Raw genomic sequence first — 13,571 nt, 5'->3', positions numbered from 1 at the left:
TCTCAAACTTTTTTTCATGATCTTAACCGTTTTTTCATTAGCTAAGGATAAAAATTAAATTTGATTTAAATTAATTAAAATTATTTTAATTTAGAAATTAAATACTAAAGAATGGCATTTTGCTGGGTAGGATTGAGCTTGAGAGAGCCAGAAACCATTGTAACATCTAAGATTTTCACCTCCTCCATTTCTGGGAACCAATTTTCTTTCTGTGGATGTGAGATTGTATGGTTTATGTGAGTTAAAGGTCGATGTCAGAAAAATAGGTATGTATAGTTCCACATCTACTTTTTATTCAGTTAAACCCAATGCCAGGAGCTGGGGATAGAAAGATGGAATAACTTTAGACATGGAAACTTTGAGATGCTTGTGAAATTTATATGAAGGGCGGGTATAGATGATTGGATATAAGACTCCAGAACTCAGATAAGAGGTTTGAATGGTGCCTTTATTTACCTTTCAGTAGCTTGTAACTTGATATGCAAGTCACTGGAATAGATTGATCACCTTGAAAGAGAATGTAGAGAGAAAAGAGAGTTCATGTGTTGATCCTGAGGTAACAACCTTTAGACTGTAGGTAGAGTAGAAGAGGCAACAAGAAAGACATGAGAAAAACCAAGGAGAATACAGAGTTGCCAAAGCTAGTGCTGGCCTTTGCAGAAGGAGTGAAAAGGACCGAGGTGGGCTCAGAGGCAGGTCAGCTTTGTAGTTGTGGTAGGTAGTTGAGGATAATTGAGGTAGTTAGCTCTTGTTGAGAGATTTATTGGAAGAATATCAGCATGACTCAGTCTATCGAAGGAAGTTCCTTTCTATGTACCACTTGTTTGTTCTTATCTTTGTAAATTAAAACACACACAAGCAAAAAAACAGGGCTAGCTTTCTGTTTTGTTTTTCTGTAGTGACTATAGTTCAGCTGTGTAGGTCATTGTTTTTTATTACCAGAACTAATGAAAATACTGTTTTAGGATGTTTGACATATACTTAAGGCTATTAAAGGAAAAATATCTTGATTTTATTAGCATTTGGGGTTGTCTACTTTTCAGTAAAATGTTGGTTGGGCTTCTTCTTTACTTATGAAGTGGTAGTAACTGAGTATTTAGCACTTCCTATGTGTCAGGCACTCTTTTCATCATTTCCATTTGAATTAGCTCATTTGGAGCTCACAGCCACTTCAGGAAGTAGATATAGCTTACTACTACCTTACCCCATTTTACCTTTGTAGACAGTGCAGAGGGTAGGCTAAGTAACTTACCTAAGGTCACCCAACTACATGGCCGCGCATTCAGCTCCGGAACTTGTCTCTGCTATTGCTTCTTTTTTTTTCTTTTTTCTTTTTAAAAAAATATATTTTATTGATTTTTTACAGAGAGGAAGAGAGAGGGATAGAGAGTTAGAAACATCGATGAGAGAGAATCATCAATCAGCTGCCTCTTGCACACCCCTACTGGGGATGTGCCCACAACCAAGGTACATGCCCTTGACCGGAATCAAACCCGGGACCTTTCAGTCCACAGGCCGACACTCTATCCACTGAGCCAAACTGGTTTCGGCTGTTGTTGCTTAACACAACAGACCAGCTCTCAGATTGTAGTGCAAGCAATAAGAATCACTTAAATGATTCGAGGCAGTTAGAAATTAACATTCTGGCAAGAAATCTGACTTCAGCCTTGCAGACTTGTGCTTCTGATGAAAGCAACTGAATGGTACAATTTTAGGCTGTTTTTTTTTAATTACAGTAGAACCTCAGTTCTCGAACTTAATGCGTTCTGGAAGGCTGTTCGAGAAGCAATTTGTTTGTAAACCAAATCATTTTTCCCCGTTAGGAATAATGTAACTTTAATCTGTTCCAAACCCCAAAATAAGTCCTTGTTTTAACCTTTCTTATATACAGTAGGTGTCTAATGTACTGCTTAATCTATAAAAACTTCTTAAATGTATTGAACCGCTCCCTACTAGCCTTAACGGAATCACTTTCAGCACTCGCTCCAGGGGTGTGTTTCAGGTCATCACACAGCATCTTGGCTCGTTCAAATTTCACTGCGTTGGAAATGGCTGTCACTGGCTAACTGCTTTCTGTTTATCCAAACCAGCAACAGTTTTTCTACCTCGCCAATTGCCCATGATTGTGGTTTTGTAAGCACTTTCACACCTTTAGCAACATGAAGTACAGGAACTGCTGGCACATAGTAACAACGGTATGAGTGCTTATTAAATAAATATAAAAGGCCAGGGAAATAAAGCAAGAGTGATGGCAAGAGTGGAAAGCAGTAACAGCACTAATAATTTTTGGAAGTAAAGTTTAAAAAGGAAATAATTTCCAGCTGTAAAAGTCCCTTCTGCCGCATGGGCAATGGAAAGCCTGATTTTCCCTGAAAAAAAAAAATTGTTCCAAACTCTGCCGTTGTTGTACTGGGACTAAGAGGACCCTTTCAGATTTGATACTGGCAGATTCTAACCCTCTTCTTAATGCAGCAAGCCAGAGAAGATCTGGCTCCATCCGGCCAGCTGGAGGAGGAGACACTGAGGGGATTCTATTAAGCCTTGCAGTGGGATAACTAACATTTTTTAGGATACTGTTTATGTGTCAGGCACAGCTTAAGGTCAGTTCAATATTATGCTTATAGCACTGCTACACCTGACTTACTGGCTGACCATCTCTAGACAGGATTCTAATAGATGGCTTTCAATTTGATACAACCCATCCCTTATTTTTGAGCCACACGTGAGGCTAATCAAATCAAACACTATCTTTTGACATCTGAGACAAAAGCCTATTTATTCAAACCTAAAATCAAAACAGTATAATCATTTCTTTCCCTTCTCACCATTGATTTCTGGGGACAGGAGTCTGTCACAGGTGAGGTCTCTAGGTCTCTGGAGAACTCTGATACAGAATTAGGGCTCTTGCTATGATCAAATGAACCAGCGTTCGTCCTAGGTGCCTGGCTTGTTTCTGCGCCCTGGGGGTTATTTGTCTAGGGAGAAATCAGAAACCAGAGTCTGGTCTCCGTGGGTGTTTCTTTCCATAACCTCCTCCACCTTCCCCCAAATCCCCTACAGGATCTGGTCACGAGCACATGCTTTATGCTTTTGATGATCTCCTCTCTGGCACAGATGGAAATAAATGAGCAATTTACCATTGCCTGTTTATATCAAGAAGAGAGAGATTCCGAAGCTGGTTTGGCCCAGTGGTAGAGCGTCGGTCTGTGGACTGAAAGGTCCCAGGTTCGAATCCGGTCAAGGGCATGTACGTTGGTTGCGGGCACATCCCCGGTAGGGGGTGTGCAAGCGGCAGCTGGTCGGTGTTTCTCTCTTATCGATGTTTCTAGCTCTCTATCTCTCTCCCTTCCTCTCTGTAAAAAATCAATAAAAAAATATATTTTAAAAAAAAAAGAACAGAGAGATGGAGACTCTTCAGATGGATCAGTTGATTAAATTCCTTGATCCTCTACCTATAAAGCTTAACAAATCCTCCTGTCCTTTACTTTTGTGCTTAAGAACCTGTGATGTTTGTGCTTCCTTCTGACATAAGACCTCTTGATTCTCAATCTATTTGTCCAGAGAAGAACTTCAGACATATTTATTTTGTTAACATCCCAAAGCATCTCAGAGTTAGCTAAAAATTCACAACACTGTTTTCACTTAAGATGGGAATCAGCAAAAATTTTTTGTTTTTTAAATATATTTTTATTGCTTTCAGAAGAGTGAGGGAGAGGGAGATAGAAACATCAATAATGAGAGAGAACCATTGATCGGCTGCGTCCTGGGATCAAGCCTGCAACTCAGGCATGTATCCTGACTGGGAATCAAACCGTGACCTCCAGTTCATAGATCAATGCTAAACCTGACTGTGAGCCACGTCAGCGGGGGAGCAAATGTTTTCTTAAAGGGCCAGGTGGTAAATATTTTAGGCTTTGCAGACCAAGAGGCAAAAATCAAGAATATTATATAATTACTTAGATAGCCATTTTAAATGTGACTGTTTCAAAATGTGAACATTCCTAGCTCACTGGTGGGCTGGGTTTGGCCCACTAGCCATGTTTGCAAGCCCCTGAGCTAGGGTGGCATACTTGTTTTATTAATAAAAAAGACCCAGGAATATGAGTTCCACTACCACAAGTTAAGCTTCATGAGGGTAAGAATAATGGTTTTCTTGTGCTCTGATATTTCCCAGGACCTATCGTAGTACCTGGCCAGGAGCAAGTACTCAGTAAGTCCTTGCTGTTTGGTTTGGGTTGAACATGAATAATACAAACAGGCAAGTGGTGAGCCTTTCCTAAGATCCTTTTATCTATAATAGAAACAGAATTGAGATTTGAATGAAAAAATATTTCAGTATAGCCACAATTTGCAGGAGTGGGGGATGGTAGTAGACACTATATTGATAATACAAGAAAGGATCTGTATAATGCTTAATATATCAGGCACTGATCTAAGTGTTTAAGTATAGTAACACATTTAATCTTTGAAAAAACTATTATCCTCATTTTACAGTTGGGAACACTGAGGCACAGAGAGGCTCTCAGTAAATGGCAGAACTGGAATTCAGACCCTGGCCTCAGAGGCTGTTTCTCACTATTAAGTTCTTACTGCCTCTCAGGTAGAACAAAGGCAGTGTGTGGTTATTTTTATTCATGGTTACTACTAGAATGGAAAACTTAGTTAGAAAGGTACCTTTGCTGAGTTCTCTGGTTCATTTTCTCTGTTTTTCCCATATTTTTGCATCAGGTGGCAGAACACATCATCATCATCATCAAGCAAGCCCGCATCCCAGAGCCAAACAAGTAAAGGGGTCAATTTTGAATCAGATGAGGTAATAAAGTAATATAGTTAAATCTTAATTTTCAACTGCTTATAAATTTAAACAAGGGCTGTAGTTGCTGGAATTATTTTTTAAAATAATTTTAGTTAGTAATTGAGTCAATAAGTAGCATCTGTTGAGTGCTCATCATGTAAATTCCTCAGATGTAAAAGGCCTGCAGATTTTTAAAATATTTTACTCACTCAACTCTTATTTCATTTGCCCTGTTAACAATAGGATCAGAATAGTTTTTTCAACTTCTGTCATTCATATTTAGAAAAATGATAGCAATGATATCCTGATATTTAAAAATAAAAATATTTATTTTTAAATCCTCACACTGAGATTTTTTTTTTCTCCATTGCTTTTCAGAGAGAGGAGGGAGAGAAAGGAGGAGAGAGAGAGAGAGAGAGAGAGAGAGAGAGAGAGAGAGAGAGAGATATGAAGTGAAAGAGGCATATTGATTAGTTGTCTCCCACACTCACCTGACCAGAGTGAGGAGTGAAACTGAAACCCAGCTACCTGCCTTTGACTGGGAATCGAACCTGAGACCCTTCGGTGTTGGGCAAATGCTCTAACCACTGAACCATACTGGCCAGGGCCTGATAACTTTTAATGTTACTTTAATATAAATTTATTAAGTACCCACTATATGCTGCTCATATTTCATATATGAGATGGTATAGGGTAGTGATTTTCTTGTTCAGACATTGTCTGAAATGCCTTATAGCGGATGTAATGGGGAAGAAACTTCAGTTCAAGATATTTCTGGGACAGAAAATCTGATCTAACTTAAATGAGAAGGGAAAGGAAGAGGTAGAATCAGGACTTTGTTTCTGATTATTTATTTGCTTATTTGTTTCAGCTAAGTTGAATGAAAGCTACAGGACTGAAGGAGCTGGCCTTTCCCTCTCCTCAAGTGGCCTTTGCTCGTTTTTGTTGAATTGTTTAAAGATGCTGCTCTTAAGCTGACCACCCCCTTCATTTACTTATTTTATTTTAATTGTGGTAAAAACACTTAACCTAGAGCTTTACCATCTTAACAATTTTTAGGAGCACAATTCACTGTTGAGCATTTTCTCATTGTTGTGCAGCAGGCTGCCAGAACACAATCGTCTTCCCAAACTAATCATCTCTGCTCATTGAACAGCTCCCCATTTCCCCCAGCCCCTGGCAGCCAGCATTCTGCTTTCCACCTCTATGAATCTGATTACTTTAGGTAGATAACCTATATAAGTGGAGTCATACAGTAGTTTGCCTTCTTGGGACTGCCTATGTGAGCATAATGTCCTCCAACTTCATTCCAGTTGTAGCATGTGACTCGCCCCTCTTATTTTGAGCTTCTAATGCTGTCATGTTCCCTGTATCCCAGCCATGGTTTTAGAAGACTCACCAAATTCAGGCTGCAGAGAAAAACTGCAGCTGGAACTCAGTCTGCCAATTAAAACCTAACATGTTGCCTCCAAGAAGAAAGTGAGAGTTGACTGCTTTGTTAATCTCAAAGCTGCTAGAGATACCAATGGGCTACATGTTACAGTTTAAAAATGTATAAGGTTCATGCTAACTGCAAAGAATTATTAGCATATACTCTGTTAAACTTCGACTTGAATTTATCTCTGGTTTATTATTAAGTTTTGCCTTTGAGAGTAGCAGAAATGAATCAATTAATGAAAGTGAATTTTTATTTCTCCAGGCACCTATTTCTCACCAGAGATAGCTAACTTAGCCAACAAAGTCTAACATCAAATAATTATTCCTTTTAATCATGTCTTAAAAGTAACAAGTAAAAAATTTGTGAAAAAATATTTATGAATATTTAGTTGTAGAATAATAAAAAACCCAATTAAATGTTTTATTATCAAATTACGTAGCTTGTCTTATCTGAGGTTTGTTAGTTTTCATTCCCTTTAATTAAATTCTTGGTTAGTCTCTATTCTTATGAGACATATAATCTGCAGGCCAGCATCATAGAACTTTTTGAAAGTGAAATACTCTATTGATTTCTTTTTCCAAAAAAGATTTGAAAGATTATTTTGCTAGGTTTTTTCCTTGCATCGGTCCGAGTGGAGCTGTTTATTTCTGGTACTATATGAGTAATGAGAAATAACAATTACAGCTACTTCTGAGTGAGGTGATGTGGCTTCATTATTTTTTTGACTGAGTTTTCAAAACATTGACGACTCCAATAAGAAAATATAAATGAAAAATGCCTATTCAAAAACCAAGTAGAAATGACTTGCGGAGTAGTTCTTTTTCTGGCTTGCTTATGTTTATGAGCCTTTGTTAAGGTCAGTAGCTAAAGGAAATGTATATGATCAATATTGTAAGTGTATATGTGTGTATGTGTGTGTGTGTATATATACATATATACACACACACACACACACACACACACACATACCAGGATAAATATTTATTCTTACTGCTTGCTAAGGATAATTAGACTTATCTCAGCAGTGAAGTCACTAATAAGGAAAGAAGGAAGAGAAAACATAAATAGATAAATTATTCATATTTATAAAGGAAATAGAAAAATGAACATCTACAAGTGAAGGAGAAAATTATTCTTATTGGTATTGGTTTGCCATAAGAACTTCTATCTTGTCTCAGTGAAGTGTGCAGCCATCACTAAAATAACATTTGTATGTCATTTTAGGATGACGATGATGATCCATTTATGAACATTAGTGCTTTAAGAAACAGAAGATAATAGATTTAATGGCACTTTGAAGTTTTCAAGATTCAGGAAAAATCAAAATGGTACAAGCTAAGAGTTTACAGTTGAAGATTTTTAAAGGATTGCTGTTAACTGAAAAATCTGAAAGGAATGTACTTAACAGAGAAACTAATGTATGACAATTTCAATTTTTGGGTATCATTTCCTGAAGTGGCTCCATTACTTGAGAAACATCCCAGCTCAAGGACATATAATATAGCCTTAGTTTCCTTCATTTTATATTCTGGTTGTTAACATTACCTGGAAATGCTCTATAATATTTAGACTGTTATTTTCCCGACATATATTAGTGTATGTCTTAGTGAGAATGTTGCTTAAATATTAATCTTGAATAAGGATTAAAATAAATATGCCATTATACATTTCTGCTTCACAGTCAGTCTATATTGGTCTTTCAATGCAGTTATATTTAGCTGCAATTGAGAAAAAGATTTTATAAATTTAACCTCTTTATAATTTTAATAATTTATAGAGATTCTTGATGTGCTGTGAAACTGTGCTGAGCTTGCTGTTTGTTACTGAGTGTGTTCTCTTCCTAGTGCTAGTGGTAGTGTTAGCCACGGGGAGTTTGAATGGTTCAGATGTACCTCATACCTTGAGTAATTAGTTAGAAATTAATATTAAATAATAGAACAATCAACCAGGATGACTGACGTTTTTATTTCAGTTGTAGCAAAGACTTTAGAAGATTGTGTTCCCTTTGGGTGGTAGCAGTTTTCTCCATTCTTTCCCATTCTTTATGGTTCTCTCTTTCTGTCTCTCTCTCATCTGTTTCTAGGAGGAAAAGAAAGTGTGTTAAAAGGCCCCTGAGAGTATTCCTTCCCTTCACCTGTGATGCAGTTATAGTTAAAGACCCCCGTGGAAGTTGTAGATGGCAGAACAGCAGCCTGACATTTTGTCCCATGCAGAAACAAACCCTTGCCTGAGCAGTATTCATGTTCATTGGCATAGTCAGACCTGGAATGTGTCAATTATAGAAGAACATTTGCATAGTGGCTGCCTTTCTATTATGCCTCTGAAATGGCCTCGATAAAGAATTGTGATGTAGCACTCTAATGAGTTTCTTTAGAAACATTTTCTCTACCTAACTTGAGCATGAGGATTAATTTTAGCAGGCATCATTAAGTCACTGGAAGGCACTGTGAAATATTCTCAGGCACCTCTCCCCACATCTGTAATATTCCAAGTGTTTGAGTGAAGCCAAGGTGAAATGGGAACGAGAGTTGCTCTCAGTGATGGCATGGATGCTAGTTTGGATGGCAGACCCCTGCCCAGGCCAGCATCTACTACTGGCTCTACTTGCCTGCCTCTGAGACATGCTTGGGTGAGGCTCATCATGAGGGAGGTGGCCACTGAAGCATCCTGACAGGGTTCTGGGGAAAAAGAAGAAGGCTTTCTCTCTGTCTAAAAACTTCCTCTGAGTGAGAAAGAGGCACAAAATGCGATGCAATTAGCTGAGAGGTAAAATTCCCTTGAATTGGTCACTAGTGTGTCACTTGCTGGAAATAATGATAAATAAAACATGAAAGAAAAACTGCTGATTAACTTGTTGCACAGTTAAATATGCCATCTATCCTTGATGTTCTGTATTGATAGGGTCCGATTTAGGGGCTTGGAGACAGTTTTAGACATGTCAGTACAGGTGTGTGGAGGTGATTCCAGATGATTGGGGAGCATCAGCAGAAGCTCTTGGAGGCTGAGAGCAGCGATGAAAACATACTGAGGGGAAAAAATCCATCATTTACCAGAGAGTGCATCTCTTTCTGGTGTTTTGTTCCCTATCATAAAAATACAAGAGTGCATTCACAAGGTTATAGATGCACTATGGTTTTAGGTAATACAATTGGTGCTTAGAAAATTCAAGCATGTAGACATGTAATTTTTAAATTTAGATACATACACATTTTCTAAACTTTTAACATTGCAAAATATAACAACGGAAAAATCGTGGTTTAACAAATAAGTGTAAAGTGAGCCCTTACGGCGTCTCTGCAGCTCAGGAGAAGGGACATCACTGTGGGGAAGCTGGCGGAGGGAGCTCTCTGAGTGCCTTGACTTCTGTAATTCAGAAGCCTTTTTGCCACAAGGGGGTGTTTCCACCATTAGATGGCCGGTTGAAGATGCAACTGCAAATCTAAAATAAAAGTTAGTGTGATTTTGCAGTACATTTGGGACCTATGCAATAATACCCTATGCAGTAATACCAAAACTTGCCTTCTAATCTTATATAATATTATATGTACATTGCTTTATCTATTTTACCCGGCTCAGTCTGTTACTAAGGGAATTGCTGGTTTGATGCATTTTACATATTATAAAATAGGTTTGAGAAGGAAATGTTTTGTTTTGACAAAGAGAAAAACCTTTTATTTAGAAAGGTTGAATTAAAAAGTCTCCCACTGTAAAATTTTTTTCTGTTGAATGTACTATGTTTAAAGATATCTTTCCCCCAGTGTAATCTGATGTCTTTTTTCATATCTATCATATATTTAACTCATAGTATTTTGTGGAATTTTTAAAGCTACATTAACAGTATAATAAAGGTTTTATGGAATAAAGATTTGGCTTTTTGAGTCTAGAGAGCTTCCATGTTCTTGAATGAAAAATGTACACATTTCATCATTTGCTTATCACATTCCCTTTTAATATTTTTTAACTTAATGTTCATTAGCTAGATCTGAAAATACTAGGATTTCAGTTGATCTCTGAGAGCCAGTTCAAATAGCATGCAATTGCCATGGGTGATATTTGTATATCTTTGCCATGACTGATCACTAAACCTGGTTTTATTTTGTTGTTGTATCCCTTGAGGATATTTTTTTTTCCATTGATTTTTAGAGAGTGGAAAGGAAGGAGGGAGGTGAGAGAGAGAAACATCCAGGGCAGGGAAGGAATCCACAACCCAGGTACATGCCCGTGACCTGGAATCGAACCTGCAGCAACATTGGGTGGTTGGGCCGATGCTCTAATCACTGAGCAACACCAGCCAGGGCTGATTTTAGTTGCTTTTAAATTGTAAGGGAAGTACATAATAGTCTTCACAATTTAGATATTGAAATATATATCAAAACATGGATATTTCCCTGTAATCCTATCCCCAGAAATAACTCCTCAAGGATAAAGTAAATATTTCTCCAATTCCTTTTGGCATGACTATTAGCAAAATATGACGTAATTTAATTGTCGAATTAGAACCCCAGATTGTATAGTCAGATATTTTAGTCCACATATCAAGGCATATAGGTTCACCTTGCTGTTTATCTTGACATTCTGATTTTCCCACATCAGCTTTTAATTGCACCGTCCTTGTCTGTTTCGAGGGGTAATTACACTGCTTTTCTGTGTGCAATTTTAACGTTATCACTCAATTTGGGTCAAATAGAAGAATATTTCTTCTGTGTGCCTTGCAGTCAGAAATAGTAGAGTGATTTCCAGAGGGCTCTTAGCCATTGACTGCACATGATGGTTGATTAGCTGGGACAGATGTAGTGGGCACTGGGCTGGTTGGCCCGGCCCCACTCTCCTGCCTCCAAAGCCACTGCCGTGCGGATGATTCATGTGCAGATGCCCAGCTCTAGTGCATTAAGTACCCTTATCACACTGTGCCTGCTTAGTTTCAAGGGTTTTGTTTATGATACTTAAACATCAGCATTTTCTCCTGATAAGCTGATACAACGCAAGTCACCCTATTGATGCATGTGAACCGATTTGAACTGAATCTACAGTCCATATTCCAATTTTGTCAGTTGTCCAAGTAATTTCTTAGCATGTTTCCCCCTTCTAGTCTAGGATTTTATTTTATTTTTTGAATATGTAGGAAATTAACATGCTTCCAGAAATCTGATGCAGCAAAACCATTCAAGATGTGTGCTCTGCCCTAACTGATTTGACTCAGTGGATAGAGCGTCGGGCTGCAGATTGAAGTGTTCCAGGTTTGATTCCGGTCAGGGTCATGTACCTTGGTTGCAGGCACATCCCCAGTAGGAGGTGTGCAGGAGGCAGCTGATCTATGTTTCTCTCTCATCGATGTTTCTACTCTCTATTCCTCTCCCCTCCTCTCTGTAAAGAATCAATAAAATATATTTTTAAAAAGATGTGTGCTCAAATCTTATTCCCTTTCCCTATCCTTTTACTCCTTTCTGCTCCACTGGTCTGTCTCTTCATAGACCTCCTGCACAGGTTTAAATAAAGAGGCTGTTGTGCCACACCAGCACAGCCAAGGGTTCGGTGAGCCTGAGGGAGGACGGTGAAGGTGATGAATAAAGACAGACAGAGAATAAGCTGGGTTTATGTGGATCTTCTGTGCCTGACTGAGGCCACAGAACAGATCCATACTGCAAGGCTGATGCTTTATTTATAGTCAAGGACAAACAAGATAATTTACAATGTTCTTGTAAGTTTCATTTGTTTTGGCAGCACTTGCTGCCTCCCCCACAGCCCATTATATTTCCAGGAAAGATCTAGGAAGCAGTCACAAGATCAAGCTTTATGTTTAGAGGACTGTGCCCTCTAAGCTGGGACATGTTTGCAACTTTGCCAGCAGGTTAGCCCGAGGCTTAACCCTATAACCACTCCCTACATCTCGCCCTTTCTTTTAGTTTTAAGCTACTAATAATGGAAGTAAAATTTAAACATCAAGAACAAATCTCTGACTATTAAAACATTAACAAAACAATGCCAATGCAAAACCCAGACATGGCTGTTAATAAAAGAATGCCAATGCAACACAACTATAATGCCAATGCAACACAACAATAGAGAAATCAAACTACAGTAACATTTTCCTACTATCAATAAATGAAAGTTTCTTTTGCCGATTTACTCAAGAGTCCTCAGACTTGGCTGTGCGAGGGTTTGCAGAAGCCTGGCAGCTAACCAATGCCTGCATGGCCAGAAACATGGTTGAGGGAGTAGCTTCCACTTCTTGCTTTTCTGCCATCTGCTGAGCCTCAGTTGTTAACTCCTTCAGCTGACCCCATGTTGGCACCTCGGTCTCTTGCATAGCCTTCGTCATCTTCCTTCTCCGCTTTGCTGTCATTAGGGCAACTTTCCGTCTTTTTTTTCTTTTTATTTCTTTATTGATTAAGGTATCACATATTTGTTCTCAACCCCCCATTCAAATGACGAGACAAAGAGCTTATCTGGGTCCATTGTGGTGATGCACATAACACTCTGGCACTCAAATTGGCTGCACTGCTCCTTCTGAAAAGACAAACACAACCTCTTCCCTACATCATTACTGGATCTGGTCCAAACCGTTGTCCAGTTTGTGCATCCTTCCATCGGGCTAACCCCGAGGATGCTATTATATAGGAGGTCCGATGCCTTTCGGCTGCTGTACAACCCTCTGCATCGCAATTCAAAAAATTTAAAGTATAAAGAACATGACTGAGTTTGTTTTAAGGTGACACCTAATATCTATCTCCTCCTTTCTGTTTTAATAATTACATTATAAGAGTATGATTTGTTCTTTCCACTATTGCTTGACCTTGAGGGTTGTAAAGGATACCAGTTTTATGTCAAATTTGATATTGCTGACAAAAATGTTGAAAATGTGGGTGCATTGTCTTTAGCTCTAAGGGAGGACCTAGTACTGAAAAGGCAGCTAGGCAATGATTAATTACATACTTGGCACTCCCATTTGGGGAGTTGCAAAGATAAAGCGAGAGCAGGTATCTACATTACCATGTACCCATCTATGCTTACCAAATTCCAGTATGTGAGTGACATCCATTTGCCAAATTTGATTAGGTTTAAGACCCCTAGGACTAACCCCCAACGATTGTACAGGGCAATGAATTACACACTGAGAGCACTGCTTAACAATTTGACAAGCTTGCTCCCGAGAAATACCAAATTGTTTGCTTAAGGCAGCAGCATTTTGATGATGCAAAGCATGGGAGGACCGGGCAAGAGAAAATGGGGTAGCCTCTTGCATTACTACAAGGAGGCAATCAATAGCGTCATCGCCTATTGCTAATGGACCAGGGAGACCTGAATGAGACCGGATATGACCAATAAAGCAGGGAAATT

At 38.6% G+C, this 13,571-nt stretch overlaps 1 protein-coding gene across 3 annotated transcripts in view; it reads left to right on the top strand.

Moving 5' to 3' along the window:
• The window catches only part of MRE11 (MRE11 homolog, double strand break repair nuclease), a 58,971-nt gene extending 49,292 nt beyond the window's left edge, over window positions 1-9,679 (top strand). For all 3 annotated transcript variants that reach the window (XM_036426260.2, XM_036426256.2, XM_036426258.2), the window contains 2 exons: window positions 4,729-4,813; window positions 7,458-9,679. In XM_036426260.2, the coding sequence (XP_036282153.2) occupies window positions 4,729-4,813; window positions 7,458-7,511 (139 nt within the window). In that variant the 3' untranslated portion in view covers window positions 7,512-9,679. The remainder of the gene's footprint in view (window positions 1-4,728; window positions 4,814-7,457) is intronic.
• Window positions 9,680-13,571: the final 3,892 nt, after the last annotated feature.

This window comes from Pipistrellus kuhlii, unplaced genomic scaffold (assembly GCF_014108245.1).
Source record: "Pipistrellus kuhlii isolate mPipKuh1 unplaced genomic scaffold, mPipKuh1.p scaffold_m20_p_9, whole genome shotgun sequence".
NCBI classification, from domain to species: domain Eukaryota; kingdom Metazoa; phylum Chordata; class Mammalia; order Chiroptera; family Vespertilionidae; genus Pipistrellus; species Pipistrellus kuhlii.
Note: the sequence above shows the minus strand (reverse complement) of the source record. Positions and strands in the feature narration are given on the sequence as shown.